Source organism: Pongo abelii, chromosome 8, assembly GCF_028885655.2.
Source record: "Pongo abelii isolate AG06213 chromosome 8, NHGRI_mPonAbe1-v2.0_pri, whole genome shotgun sequence".
Classification (NCBI taxonomy): Eukaryota; Metazoa; Chordata; class Mammalia; order Primates; family Hominidae; genus Pongo; species Pongo abelii.
In genome coordinates this window covers 108953690-108969204 of record NC_071993.2, presented here as the reverse complement: position 1 = coordinate 108969204, position 15515 = coordinate 108953690, and the positions used below count along the sequence as shown (strand labels likewise).

General features: G+C 42.2%; 1 protein-coding gene across 1 annotated transcript in view; it reads left to right on the top strand.

The window, feature by feature from the left end:
* The window catches only part of ARMH3 (armadillo like helical domain containing 3), a gene marked incomplete at its 5' end in the record, with an annotated part of 185268 nt that overhangs the window by 16120 nt on the left and 153633 nt on the right, over window positions 1-15515 (top strand). Inside the window, 1 exon segment of the mRNA NM_001159813.1 lies at window positions 1039-1132. Within this exon segment, the coding sequence (NP_001153285.1) occupies window positions 1039-1132 (94 nt within the window).

Genomic DNA, 15515 nt, shown 5'->3' with positions numbered 1-15515 from the left:
AGACAGAGTTTCACCGTGTTAGCCAGGATGGTCTTGATCTCCTGACCTCGTGGTCCACCTGCCTCGGCCTCCCAAAAGTGCTGGGATTACTGGTGTGAAGCACCGCACCTGGCTGAATAGCCCTTTTTATATAGTACCTGGTATCCCCTTGACTCATCTACATCTGCTAGTCAATTATGTGGTTATCAGAACAGCCTATTGATGTGTTTTAGGTTGATCTGATGAGATCCCAGGTCCGGATGGGATTGCAAATGTTCTCTGCTTGCTTGTAGAATAATCCTGTATATTTGTTGACCCCAGTTTTTTTTTTTTTTTAATTTCTGTGGTGCTACAGAAAAACTTATGTAATGGGAACCTAGTTGCTTGAGATAAATTAGCACACAGAGCTTATTAGAGATTAGCAAGCATCAGCTGTAATCAAGTACCCATGAGAACGAAATACAGAAGTAGTCCCTTCTCAGTGAGCTTTTTTTCTTTTCTTTTTTTTGTTTTTGTTTTTGTTTTTTTTTTGAGATAGAGTCTTGCTCTGTCACCAGGCTGGAGTGCAGTGGCGTGATATCACCTCACTGCAACCTCTGCCTCCTGGGTTCAAGTGATTCTCCTGCCTCAGCCTTCCGAGTAGTTGGGACTACAGGCATGCACCACCATGCCCGGCTAATTTTTTGTATTTTAGTAGAGACGGGGTTTCACCGTGTTGGCCAGGATGATCTCGATCTCCTGACCTCGTGATCTGCCTGCCTCGGCCTCCCAAAGTGCTGGGATTATGGGTGTGATCCACTGTGCCCAGCCTCAGTGAGCTTTCTAATTATGAGACTAGGGGCACAGTGGCATGCATCTGTAGTCCTACCTATTCAGGAGGCTGAGGCAGGAGAGTGCTTGAGCCTAGGATTTCGAGACCAGCTTGGACAACATAGCAAGATGCTGTCTCAAAAAAAAAATTATAAGGTCCAGAATACCAGTCCTTATTGGTATTAGGCACTTGATACTCAGGGAGAACTGGATTTTCTGTTTTCTTACACATCTGTGTATCTTTTTCAGAGCCATCCAGAAATGGGCTTGGTGACGACCCCTGTCAGTCCTGCTCCTACAACCCCAGTCACACCACTTGGGACCACACCGCCTTCCTCTGATGGTGAGCCCACCACCACTTTGCTTTTCTTGGTTAATATGATCTTAGATCTCTCAGAGTGAGCATAGCTGTGTTCAACAAAGAACCTACGTAGTGGTTAATTTTTCCCACTAAATTTGTCTGTAGTACTATCCTTCAGGCCTCCTAAATTTCCAAAGAAAACTTTGGAAAAAGACAGTCCAGTGATTTTCTCTGTAAAAGAAGCTTACATAACTCTAGCTTTTCCTCCTCAAGAAGTAGTTGTAGAGGCATGGAATCCTAGACCTGAAAGGTCAGTAATGCCTATCCTGTCACACTCTCAGAGTCCTTGTGAGGCTCAGATGAGAGATTTTGTGAAAAATGTCACCTTGTGATTATAAAGCAGTGAAATGAATGTAAAATAGTAATGTTATCTGATGTTACCATTTGATCAATGAGGGAATTAAGGCCAGAGAAATGAAGCAGTTTGCCTAAGATTAGTGAGAGTAGAGACTGAGAACCCAAACATGTAAGCAGGATCTTGTCTATTTTGTTTACTACTATATGCTTAGCATAGTGCCCGGCATGGTACTTGCTTAATAAATATTTGTTGAATAAATGAATGAGAATGTGAACCTGGCACTCACTCACTGTTACGTGTCTATCAGCCACTCCCAGTTGGAAATGACAGGCTTTGAGTGTATTATTATTGGGAGTTTGGTGGATATGTAAGATTTCTCTCCCTCAATACAACAACGGTGAAAATTTCCCCTTCATAAATCTTACAGCTGGAACCTAAGAAAAAGGCAACAGAAAAGAAATTATGAATTTTTGCCAAAAACTTTGAGGTCTATTATAGGCTGAGTGTGTTTGGTGGAATATTGTAACCTAAAAACAATCTATGTTAATATTTGATGTTGTAGCTCAAAGATTGACCTTGTTTTGGGTAAAGAAGTACAGACAATCCAACTCTGATACTTTCTTTTTGCCTCCCCACTGTTTGTACGTGAAATGACCTTCTTTATTCTTTCTCTCCTTTAAGTTTTCATATACCACCTGTGGCAGTAACATTTCCAGGCAGTATAAACAGTACAGAACTATGACAGGGAGGTGCCATTGTTAGTCATATGTATGGTAGCAAATTGGATCTGTTTAGAATTGAAAGCCAAATTCCAAAATATCTTTTTTTTTTTTTTTTTTTTTTTTTTTGAGACAGAGTCTCGCTGTCATTTAGGCTAGAGTGTGGTAGTGTGATCTCGGCTCACTGCAACCTCTGCCTCCCAGATTCAAGCGATTCTCATGCCTCAGCCTTCTGAGTAGCTGAGATTACAGGCATGTAACACAACGCCTGGCTAATTTTTGTATTTTTATTTTTATTTATTTATTTGTTTTTGAGACAGAGTCTTGCTCTGTCGCCCAGGCTGGAGTGCAGTGGCGCGATCTCAGCTCACCGCAACCTCCACCTCCCAGGTTCAAGTGATTATCCTGCTGCAGCCTCCCTGGGACTACAGGTGTGTGCCACCACGCCCGGCTAATTTTTTGTATTTTTAGTAGAGATGGGGTTTCACAGTGTTAGCCAGGATGATCTCGATCTCCTGACCTTGTGATCCGCCTGCCTTGGCCTCCCAAAGTGCTGGGATTACAGGCGTGAGCCACCACGCCTGACCAATTTTTGTATTTTTAGTAGAGACGGGGTTTCACCATATTGGCCAGGCTGGTCTTGAACTCCTGACCTCAGGTGATCTGCCTGCCTCGGGCTCCCAAAGTACTGGGATTACACCCATGAGCCACCATGCCCAGCCCCAAAATATCTTACTGAGAAGGAGCAAGTAGTAAGGATTGCCTACTTGCCTCTGTTTATTCAGGCCACGGAATAACCCAGTGGAAATACTGTACTTTCTCTTTAAGAATGAAGCCTGCCCGGTTACCATGGATATCAAAAGCCATATATATATATATATATATATATATATATATATATATGTATGAGTTCCATGTGATGTTGGGGTTTGGATGCTTCAGAGAACTGCCTTTCAAACTGTTCATTGTGAACACTTCCACCCACACACTTGATTATGCAATGGTAGGATTTGTGCTTACTTACCTACAACCAGTGAGCTTTTATTTTTTCTAGTGGGAAGATCAAGTCAGCCCACTTTCAAATGACTGTCTCCCTTGACAAAAGCTGCTGGGAAGAATTATGAAGCCAAAGATCAAGGAATGACTCTTCCTTAGGAAGAAGATTTTAATTTGTGAGGGATTTTATTCTGTCTCTGTTCTATTTGTTCTTTTCCCTGTCTCCTAACTCATTTCCCTCTGTAGGGTTCCTAAGTATTACAACCTTGTTTTTAATTTTTAGATCTTAATTATAGTGGTGTTCAGTAGCCCACTTACATTTAAAGGTATGTCACCAGAGCCATATTTTTAAAAGCCGGCAGTTTAGCTATAACATTTGTTCTCAGCTCAGACTTGACATTTGACAACTCAGCCTTGGCATGAGAGGACTTTCTGGTAAACTAAAAATACATATACTTCTATATTTCTACATATTATATAAGATAGCCTTCCAGTTATTGCTGTGTATGAGCAGGAAAACAGCCCCACTTACCAGTTAGGTGCCTCCTTGTATTGGACAAAGGGGTGATTATGGGTTCTGAGCTTCAAAACAGGCTGTGGTTTGAAATGACAGTCTTGGGTCATTAACCCATAACATGAATTAAAACCTTTTAGTATTTCAACATAAAAATATATTTGTCTTATATTAGCTCTTGGAGGCCTAACTGGGAAAATAGCCAGGGGTTGGGCATGCTGATTTCTTTTCATAAGGCTTTTTGTTGTGCTTGCTGTTTATTATGGGTTCATAAAATGCAAATGTTTCTCACTGTTAATAAACGTTCTCGGCATATATCGTAATAACTCCAGAGGGATCTGTTATGGTTATGAATACATATTGTGAGTAATATCCCAAAGTCAACTGAGTCTTCATGGCTGAAAATGTAGCAGAAAGCCATAGATTCTCTAGCTTTTCTGGGCCATTATAAGACTCCTTTTACTTATATATTGTGTCTTAGGCAGTGTAAAAGCACTTAACAAGAGGTCTGAGTCTAATTTAAAGTCTTAGAATTTTGGGAAGCCTACATTAAGACTGTGTTCTGGGCTGGGCACAGTGGCTCATGCCTTAATCCCAACACTTTGGGAGGCCCGAGGTGGGTGGATTGCTTGAGGTCAGGAGTTCAAGACCAGCCTGGCCAACATGGTGAAACCCTGTTTCTACTAAAATACAAAAATTAGCTGGGCATGGTGGTGGGTGCCTGTGATCCAAGCTATTTGGGAGGCTGAGGCAGGAGAATTGCTTGAACCCAGGAGGCGGAGGTTGCAGTGAGCTGAGATGACACCACTGCACTCCAGCCTGGGCAACAGAGCGAGACTCTGTCTCAAAAAAAAAGAAAAGACTGTGTTCTGTATGGGTCAGCCCTGGTCATTAGAGACCAATTATCTGTCATTGTTCATTGGGACTGTGGCTCGGAGAACTGGGTGGAGGATTTCTCTTAGAAACATCAGCTAGGTATGTAAAACTCAGTTCCCAGGCTGTTCCAATCAGTAATGTTCATCTGTTTTTATTAATTAATTAATTTATTTATTTGTGACAGAGTCTCGCTGTGTCACCCAGGCTGGAGTGCAGTGGCGCCATCTCGGCTCACTACAACCGCCGCCTCCCGGTTTCAAGTAATTCTCCTGCCTCAGCTTTCCTAGTAGGTGGGATTATAGGCACCGGCCACCACGCCCAGCTAATTTTTGTATTTTTAGTAGAGATGGGGTTTCACCATGTTGGCCAGGCTGACCTCGAACTCCTGACCTTAGGTGATGTGCCCAGCTCGGGCTCCCAAAGTGCTGGGATTACAGGCGTGAGCCACTGCGCTTGGCCTGTTCATCTGTTTTCAGTCTACTATTACTTTCATTTCCCTTAAGGGGGGAAGGGAAGTCTGCCACTTAATAGTGGTAGAATTTGAATATAGTTCTACCTGAACATTTTCCCCTCTCTATCATGGGTACGTCCAGCCTGAAGACTTGTTCTCAAAATTCAGCAAGACTTCTCCTTGTTAGGAAGGAATCTTCACTGATTTTAAGCAGGAGACCCATCAAAGTAAAACTCATTTATATTCAATACAGATCTTTCCTTCAGGTAGAAATCAAAGTGCCTTTAAGAGGGGCCTTAAACTCTTTGGGGATACTTGGGGCAGGAGGTGGAATCAACGTACCCTTCCCAGGATGTTGGGAGAAAAAGCACTGTTCTTGGAGACTGGCCCTAGATAGGAGAGCAGGTCACTGGGCTTAATTTGGGGAATAGGAAGGGGGCTCTATAGGCTTAGGAAGAGTAGATAAAAGTTTTATGATGAGCACTTGGTCCTCCCTCTGTTGTGGAAAAAGCTTATTTAGTGATTTTTTTGCCTGCTGGCAAATTGGCTATGTGGGTAGAAGTGTTAGATGGAATACGTTGCAGGCTAAGTGCATTTTATCTGTTCTATTCCAGTTATAAGTTCTGTGGAACTCCCACTGGATGCAGATGTACAGACCAGTAATCTACTGATAACCTTTTTAAAGTATAGCTCAATTGTCATGCAGGACACCAAAGGTAAGCCATAGCTATTTTGGAGGCTCAGGAAGTCGAAGGTGTGGCAGGCAGCTAGCATCAAAGAGCAACATTAATATTTTGAAGCTTTGAGAAGATGAACTATTGGGGCTTTGTGTACATGGTCTTCATTGCTGGAAAACAGTGATGTCTCACTGCTAGATGGCAATTAGGTGGTGTTGGGAAAACCTGAAGCTGGAGGGGAGTACTCAAAAATAGAACAGGAAAAAAATTGGTCTCTTTGAAAACTAGCAAATCTTCTTAGCAAATCTTGGTAAGTAGATGCAGACTCTTATGTGTGGGAAGTGGAGGGATTAGCACGCTTCAGGGAATTCCCTTTTGAGGACAGGAACTGAAAGCATCAGCTCGTGGTGAGAATTAGAGGACTGTCGTACACAGTACAGTAGGAAGAGGTGAGATTCAGAGGGACTCTGTTCTTGAACACTTAAAATAGAAGTGTCAGTACCCATCCTAGAAATGCAAGAGTGGAAGTGGGAGAGGATTGAGTGTTGGAAAAGTTTGAGGTTTTGTTGTGTGATTTCCTGTTTTTCCTCTGTTTATGATTTTGCTATGGCCTTTTACTTGGTGGTAGAGTGGTGGAGTAGTTGTCCTAGGAGTGAGAAGGGGTTGGGAGGAGACACAGCAAATTCTATCCAGTATATATCTTAGTTTTGTTTTTTTTTTCCCCTACTTAGCATTTTTCTTTATACAGGATTTATGTGAATGTTCACAATTTTTATGTTTGTTTTTATTGTGGTAAAGTATATATAACAAAATTTACCATCTTAACCATATTTAAATGTACTATTTAGTTGCATTACCTACTTCCATATTTTTGTACAACCATCATCACTGGCTGGGTGCGGTGGCTCATGCCTGTAATCCCAGCCCTTTGGGAGGCCAAGGAGGGAGGATCACTTGAGGCCAGGAGTTCAAGACCAGCCTGGCCAACATGGTGAAACCTTGTCTGTACTAAAAATACAAAAATTAGCCAGCCGTGGTGGCATGCACCTGTAATCCCAGCTACTCGAGAGGCTGATACAGGAGAATTGCTTGAACCTGGGAGGTGGAGGTTGCAGAGAGTTGAGATCGCGCCACTGCACCCCAGCTTGCATGACAGAGTAAGACTCCATCTCAAAAACAAAACAAAACAAAACTATCATCACCATCCATCTCTAGAACTTTTTCTTTTTCTTTTTTTTGAAGGCAGGGTCTCAGTCTGTCACCCAGGCTGGAATGCAGTAGTGTGATTTCAGCTCACTGAAGCCTCGACTTCCTGGGCTCAGGTGATTCTCCCACCTCAGGCTCCTGAGTAGCTGGGACTGCAGGTGCGCACCATTATACCTGGATAATATTTTTTGTGTGTGTGTATTTTTTGTAGATATGGGGTTTCGCCATGTTGCCGAGGCTGGTCTTGAACTCCTGGGCTCAAGTGATCTGCCCACCTTGGCCTCCCAAAGTACTGGGATTACAGGTGTGAGCCACTGCACCTGGCCTCAGAACTTTTTCATCTTACAAAATGGAAACTCTGTACCCATTAAACACTAATACCCCATTCTCCTCTTGCCCCAAGGCCTGGCAGCCACCATTCTGCTTTCTGCCTCTATAAATTTGACTGCTCTAGGAACCTGATATAAGTGGAATATGTCCCAGTTTTAGGATTGCCTGGAAGTAAGCCTTTGATTTCATGGTGACACTGAGCTAGCATTTTTTCCTCCATTTTTTGTAGTGAAAAAATTCTAGTATACAGAAGTTGAAAATAATTATGAAGTGATTTACCTATATACTCATTAACATTTTACCATACTTGGTTTGCACTTAAATTTCTTTCTGTGTGTTGTTGTTATTTTGGCTGAATCATTTTATTTTATTTTATTTTTTATTTTTTTGAGACAGAGTCTTGCTCTGTTGCCTAGGCTAGAGTGCAATTGCAACCTCCGCCTCCTAGGTTCAAGCCATTCTCCTGCCTTAGTCTCTGGAGTAGCTGGGACTACAGGCATGTGGCACAACACCTGGCTAATTTTTGTATTTTTAGTAGAGACGGGGTTTCACCGTGTTGACCAGGCTGGTCTCAAACCCCTGACCTTGTGATCCGCCCACCTCAGCCTCCCAAAGTGCTGGGATTACAGGTATGAGCCACCACGCCCGGCCTGGCTGAATCATTTTAAATGAAGTTGCAGACATCATGACTCTGCTTTACACATAAATATTTTAACATGTATCACCTAAAGTTAAGGACATTTTCCTAGATGTCCAGAATACCATTATTATATCTAAGAAAGTCAACAATAATTCTCTAATATCATGTAATATTTAGTCCCTATTTCAGTATCCCCATTTGTCCCCAAAATGCTTGCTTTTTTGGGACACAAAGCTAGCATTTTAATGAACATTTTTATTAGCATTTCTTTTGGTACCTACAGATTGATCCAGTGGGCTTCTCCTATTTAAAAGGATTTTTTGGCTGGGCGCTGTGGCTCACGCCTGTAATCCCAGCACTTTGGGAGGCCTAGGTGGGAGGATCACCTGAGGTCAGGACTTTGAGACCAGCCTGGCCAACATGGTGAAACCCTGTCTCTACTAAAAATACAAAAATCAGCCAAGCGTGGTGGTGGGTGCCTGTAATCTCGGCTGCTGGCTGAGGCATAAGAATCGCTTGAATGTGGGAGGCAGAGGTTGCAGTGAGCCAAAATCATGCCACTGCACTCTAGCCTGGGCAACAAGGGCAAAACTCTGTCTCAAAAAAAAAAAAAAAAAAAAAAAAGGATTTTTTTTCCTAATTACAAAAATAATTGAAATATTCTTATTAAAAATTAAAACATTCTAGCAATAGTTAACTTAGAAAGTGAAAGTTCTTTGTAATTTAAACTCTCCAGAGTTCATCACTCTTAACAATTTGGCATAGATTCTTCCTTTTTAAGGCTTCTTTATAAGAATCTTTAAATCCTTTTTAGGAACTAACTGTTCAGTAGTTTACATTTGGGTTCTTAAATTATGGTCCGCAGATGAACTTCAGATTCCCAAATAACAAAAAAACCAGTTCCACTTTAGAAGCAAAATTGCTGAAATACTATGGTTTTTGCCACTTTACTTTCTGTGAGGAGAGATTAATGCCTTGTAGGTGGTTTAAGTTTCCCTTAGGCATTAAGTATACTCTAGAAGGCTCTTATTTGCCAAGTGAGGTAGGTAGGTTTCTGGTTGGAGAGTTTTCAGAAGTTTCAGAATGGAGCTGAAAGGCAAGAACTGCATAGGAGGAGAAGACCAGGATTCGGAGGCTTTTAGAGTGAGAAAGAAACATTGGTAGACAGAGATAGGAGAGCTAAAAGGTAAGTATGGGAAATGAAGAATTGCCAGAGCAGAAAGGAGCCTGGGTGGGCAGAGTCTAACATATGTTACACTCAGACATATTGTATTAGCTCTTGGAGATTTCTGCCTTGCAAACTTAGACTTTTTTCTTCCTTTATGTTTTGCGAGTGTTCTCTTTCAAGAGAGAGAGCTATAGCAGGGATGAGATAGATGTAAGTAGTCCATGTCACTAACTCCTAACATAAAACAGTCCATTGGGAGCTGCAGAGATAGCTGAACCTCTGAGACTTGGCAAGGGAGATCTGGTAAGCAAGGATAACCAGACTTGTGTATCACTTTCTTGAAGCCATTGCTTCTTTATGGAAATGGTAACCTCTTCCTTTCTCTAGAAGTATTGCAGCAACCACAGAATAGAGAAACTGCATGGATGTGACCTAGAAAATGAACTTTTAGCTTTGCCTGATATAACACAGTGAACTGAGGCCCTTGGAACTCATTTTTAGCTTTAGTGATTATATAAGCCTCTTTGTCCTGGTCACTTGCCATCCATAAAATGGAAGGCAAAATTAAAGGCTGATTAATTGCAGAATGAGTGGTTTTGGCCAACAGGCAACCTAAATATGGCAAAGAGCAAGGTTAGGAATGAAGAGATAATTTCAAAAATGACTCCTGTGTGGCTTTATTGGCCCAGCTTTCTTCCTGCCTCAGCCCCTGACCTGCTGCATGCCTTGGCTAACAGCATCTCATTATGTTTTTAGCAGCAATAGAAGCAACTTTTTCTTGGCTCTGCTTCCACCGCCCCCATGAGGATATTATCTTTTTCCTTTTTCTTATATATTTATCCTTTAAACCCAAAAAGATACTTTTAATAGATATGTATAATAAGGTATAAAGTTTATAATAACTATAATAAATAGCATAACTTATAAAGTATAATAATAAAATGAACATATGTGAACCTACCACCCAACTTAAATAAAACAACATTAATGCTGTTGAAGCTACCTGTGTGTCCCCTCCCTAATCACTTCTCTCCTCTCCATTCTGCAGAATTTTTTTTTTTTTTTTTTTTAAGACGAGTCTTGCTCTGTCGCCAGGCTGGAGTGCAGTGGCACGATCTCGGCTCACTGCAACCTCTGCCTCCCGGGTTCAAGCGATTCCCCTGCCTCAGCCTCCCGAGTAGCTGGGATTACAGGCTTGCGCCACCATGCCCAGCTAATTTTTTGTATTTTAGTAGAGATGAGGTTTCACCATGTTGGCCAGGATGGTCTCGATCTCCTGACCTTGTGATCCACTTGCCTTGCCCCAAAGTGCTGGGATTACAAGCATGAGCCACCATGCCCGGCCTAGAATTTTGTATTTATCATTCCTTTGGTTTTGTTTGTTTGTTTGAGACAGAGTCTCACTCTGTCACCCAGGCTGGAGTGCAGTGGCACGATCTTCTCGGCTCATTGCAACCTCTGCCTCGCGGATTCAAGTGATTCTCCTGCCTCAGCCTCCTGAGTAGCTGGGATTACAGGCGCATGCCACCATGCCTGGCTGATTTTTGTATCTTTAGTAGAGATGGGGTTTCACCATGTTGGCCAAGCTTGTCTCCAACTCCTGACCTCAGGTGATCCTCCCACCTCAGACTCCCAAAGTGCTGGGATTACAGGTGTGAGCCACCAAGCCCAACCCCTATTCCCTTGGGTTTTCCCCTGCTTTTAAAGCCTTTATTCCTTGGGATTTTTCTGACTTTGGTGGTGTCACCTTAAAGAAGCTTCTGCTCAACCTTTACAATAGATACTAGGCAAAAAATTGTAAAAACCATGTATATCTATGCATAGACTTAAAGTTGATTCACCAGAGTCTTAACAGTTATAACATTTGGGTGGTATGATTGAATTTGATTTTCATTGTTTTGTGTGTATATGCTTTTTTGAGTTTAAAAGACTGTCTGTAATGAAATAGGCCTTAGTTTTGTATTCATAAACACTTTAATTTTAAAATTAAAAAAATTTTAAGTGGAGAGATAGCTGCAGGCTTTTCTGTGGGAGTTGCGTATCAGTTTTTGGGAGGATAGTGCCATAGAAACTGTGGCTAAAGGTGGATAGAAGAGTCATGAATCTAGTTGTCTGGAGGCAAGGGCGTTACTCTTTGGCTATATCGGGGCTTTGATGAAGCTACAGGGAGTGTCAGATAGGGATTGTCACCATTACTCTTTTTGCATTGCCTATCTCTGAGGAGACGTGAGTATATTTGTGGACTGTAATCTCCATTATGCCATCTAATTGTCAGGTTTTAATTGATAGATCCCATTTTTGAGAAAGAAGCAGGTCAATGTCAGGGTAAATAGTAATAGCTAACATCTACAGCACTCTAATCCATTAAGAGGTCTTCTCTCTAGATTGGACTTCATTCTGGGTCTTGTTGAAGCTAATTTGAAAATCATGAGCCATTTGTCTGTTTTGGCTATGCTGGCGTGATCCTCTTCTTACTTCCTTTTCACTCCTTCACCCACAGAGTTTCTGGAAAGTAAAGTAAGCTTGATGGGTTCTCATACTTGGCAGTAATGAATTAGCTCTTTTTTGTCCTTTTGTGTGTGGGCTTAGAGCCCTGCTATTGAGATTGCCTTCTTCTTTTTTAATAACTAGAATGTGAGTTGTGAGAGACCAGGGACCTTTGTCTGTTTTGTTCAGTGCTATATCTCTAGTGCCTTGCACAGTGCCTGCCACATAGTAGTGCTAAGTAAATATTTGTTGAATGAGTAACTTTGACAAGAAGGAAAATGATCAAGAGTTCACAGCTTTCTAGTGCATAAGTATACAATTGCAAGGAGAAGCGTGGGCTGGACCCTAGTCTCCAGTTAATTTCTTTTTGATTTCATTGCCAGTTTGCTATGAGCAGTCATGAAATCTTTCTAGATTTTGTGGTAGGTGTTGCTTAGAGCTGACAGATGAGAGGGTGGAAAAGGAAATGGACCTGACTATTCAAGTTCTGTCAGCAAAGGGCTGATGTGAGAGTACTGGCCACTATTTGAGCCATGACAGTAGGAACCATTATGAGTTAGATGGCTCTCAGGAAGGTGGTTAGCCATTTAACAGACTACCAGGATATTAAAAAAATAAATCTTCTGGGGGAATTCTTTTGCCTAGGAGGGAAGCAAGAATTACTATAGTAGTACCTTGATTTTCATTTATGGATTTTGTGGGAAGAGAAAGTGTGAATGTTTCCTTTTATGATATACATCCTTGTTCTGTATTGAAACAGATGATGTAAGTCTGGATGATTTACAGAGAAGAGTTTCTTTTTTCTTTACAGATGAACACAGGCTTCACAGTGGCAAACTCTGTCTGATTATCCTTACATGTATTGCAGAGGTAGGTCGCACTAGCCTTCTGCTATTAGGCAGTCTTTTACAAAGTGCTGTCTTTCCCTGCCTCCCCTCACCCCATTACTATCTCATGACATTTAGGGTCCTAAAGTTTAGGAGAGAAAATCTTCCCCCTTTGTATTATCTGTCTTCTCCCACTAGAGTGTAGTCTTCGATGAAGCCACAGATAGACAGGATCTTGTCTGCTTCCATGCTGTTTAGCACTGTGTTTTTAAACTGTGGAGCAGTTTGTTTGTTTTGAGACGGAGTATTGCTCTGTTGCCCAGGCTGGAGTGCAGTGGCATGATCTCGGCTCACTGCAACCTCCGCCTCCCAGGTTCAAGCAATCCTCTTGCCTCGGCCCCCCTAGTCGCTGGGATTACAGGCAGCGCCACCTTGCCCGGCTAATTTTTGTAATTTTAGTAGAGACGGGGTTTTGCCATGTTGGCCAGGCTGGTCTCAAACTCCTGACCTCAGGTGATCCACCCACCTCGGCCTCCCAAAGTGCTGGGATTACAGGCGTGAGCCACCATGCCCGGCAGTGGAGCAGTTTAAAAAATAAAAATAAAAAAGGAGCTCAGGTTTCCTGTGATGGGGAGAAGGGGTGGATAGTAAAGCCAGAGAGGGGAATTGGAAACTCAGTAATTGCAGTTTGCTGAGGAACAAGAGCTGAGGGGAAAAAAGAAGGGGTGCTTTGGCTTTTTAAGAAGCCACTTTTGGTTGGACTAATTAGGTTCAAACTCACCATGTATCTTGGTGACAGACACACAGGCATGGCAGAACTTGAGTGAGTTTAGAGCTAAATTTATAGCGTCAGCCTCCCCCTTTACTATTCCCCACTCTGCTCTTTTCTCTCTTAAGAAAAATGGTGAAGGTAGTCCACGTGAAGTAGAGATCTCTCTCAGTCTCTCTCTCTTCATGTTCTCTGTGGAAAGATGACCTCCTTTTCACAAGATTAGGGGTGGCTAGTTATAGAAGAGCTGCTTATTAGCAGTGGACCTGGTATAATTGCTTTTCAAAAATCTTTCTAAGAAAATCTTTAAAGGAGTTGTTTTTCACAAATTGTAACAGTTCCTTGTAATTGGAGTCTGTAGGCTTGTCAGATCTTCAGAAAAGGTATTGGGAAAGGGCCAAGGGATGCTTATTACTAATCCATGGTAAGAGGTTTTTGATTTTCCATCAGTCTTCAGGAAAGCCCGGAATAGACAGGGTCTTGCCTGCTTCCACGCTGCCTGTGTAGCAGTTTGCTTCTGTTGGGCTGAACCCATTCCCAGCAGAGCACAGATTTTTCTTCTTGCTCCTAAACCCTCATGTGGAGCCTGCACATGAATCCTGCAGCCCCTGTGAAAACCTTAAGCTATCACAAACAGAGCCAGCTCCTTGGGCAGATGGGACGGAAGAGGGAATAGGAAAACAGATTACTGTCATTCCTCTCAGCATCTGCCTTAAGTCCCTGCGTCTTAATTTTTATTGTTTTTGCTTGGAAATTTTTGACCAGTTAGAGATACACTGGGAAATTATAATAAAGAAAAATCTCATGGCTTAAGTAGGGTTTGACATAAGGCTCTAGGCTCATCCTATTAGCTGTCCAGCTGATCCTTGAAAGTAGTTCTCAAAGTCCAAGGATTTGTACGAAGTGCGATAGATTACAAACAGTTTCTTAAATATAGCTCTCGCTTCTTACTTTTTCTCTATATTTTTATTAGGATCAATATGCCAATGCATTTTTGCATGATGACAACATGAATTTTCGAGTAAACTTACATAGAATGGTAGGTGTTTCTTTTGCTTCTTGTTTTTTCTTAGAGGAAATTTTTTATATGTCGGCAGGGTTGGGATGAAATTGATCTTACTAGAACAAATGTGGGTGGAAAGTTGTGCCAAAGGGCTTTGCATGACGGCTGTTCAACAGACCCATGCTTGTTGTTGGGATTTTTGTGTGTCATGGAGCTGTTTCTTATTCGAGAGTTTTGGAAGATTCACAAGCGTGGCAATGATACTGGATTTCTTTTTTTTTTTTTGAGGCAGAGTCTCTCTGTCTCTGTCTCTCTCTCTCTCTCTCTCCCAGGCTGGAGTGCAATGGTGTGATCTCTGCTCACTGCAACCTCTGCCTCTTGGGCTCAAACAGTTCTTCTGCCTCAGCCTCCTGAGTAGCTGGGATTACAGGTGCCCGCCACCATGCTTGGCTAATTTTTGTATTTTTGTTACAGACGGGGTTTCACCACGTTGGCCAGGCTGGTCTCCAGCTCCTGACTTCAGATGATCCGCCCACCTTGGCCTCCCAAGTGCTGAGATTACAGGTGTGAGCCACCGCACCTGGCCTGATACTGGATTTCAATAGTATAGGTTTCAGCAAGGAAATCGTTCTAAGCCTTTTGTTTTCAAAATGTAGTATAATTTTTGATTGGCTAAGACTAGCTGCTGCTCAGATTTGTTCATCTGAGAAGTGGGCAAATAGAATATGGAGGATCAGGGAATTTCTTAAAGCTTGGAGGTATGTTAAAAAATATCATATTGAGGGCCAGGCTTGGTGGCTCATACCTGTAATCCCAACACTTTGGGAGGCCGAGGCCGGATCACAAGGTCAGGAGATTGAGACCATCCTGGCTAACAGGATGAAACCCCGTTTCTACTAAAAGTACAAAAAATTAGCCGGGTGTGGTGGCAGGCACCCGTAGTCCCAGCTACTCAAGAGGCTGAGTCAGGAGAATGGCGCGAATCCAGGAGACGGAGCTTGCAGTGAGCCGAGATCATGCCACTGCACTCAAGCCTGTGCAACAGAGCGAGACTCCGTCTCAAAAAAAAAAAATTACATTGAGGTTTAGATGTAAAACTTACTTTATTTTTTTGCAACTACTACTGTTGCTGCTTCTATAGGTGGCACCATCACTTCCTCTTTTTTTATTATTATTATTTATTGTCAAAGAAAAATACCAGTGTACCTCTTTTGTCGTTAGTAATGCCACTTATATAACTAAAAGCAAAGTAAAACCAACAGTTTTCCCATTGTAGTATTCTCTAGTACCCTTTGAGGTTGTGAATTGTAATTTTGTAACAGGCATGCATTGATAACTGAAGCATTCACAAGTCCTCCCTTCCCCACCTCATCCCATGCTACCCCATTCCTCTCTTACCATGCA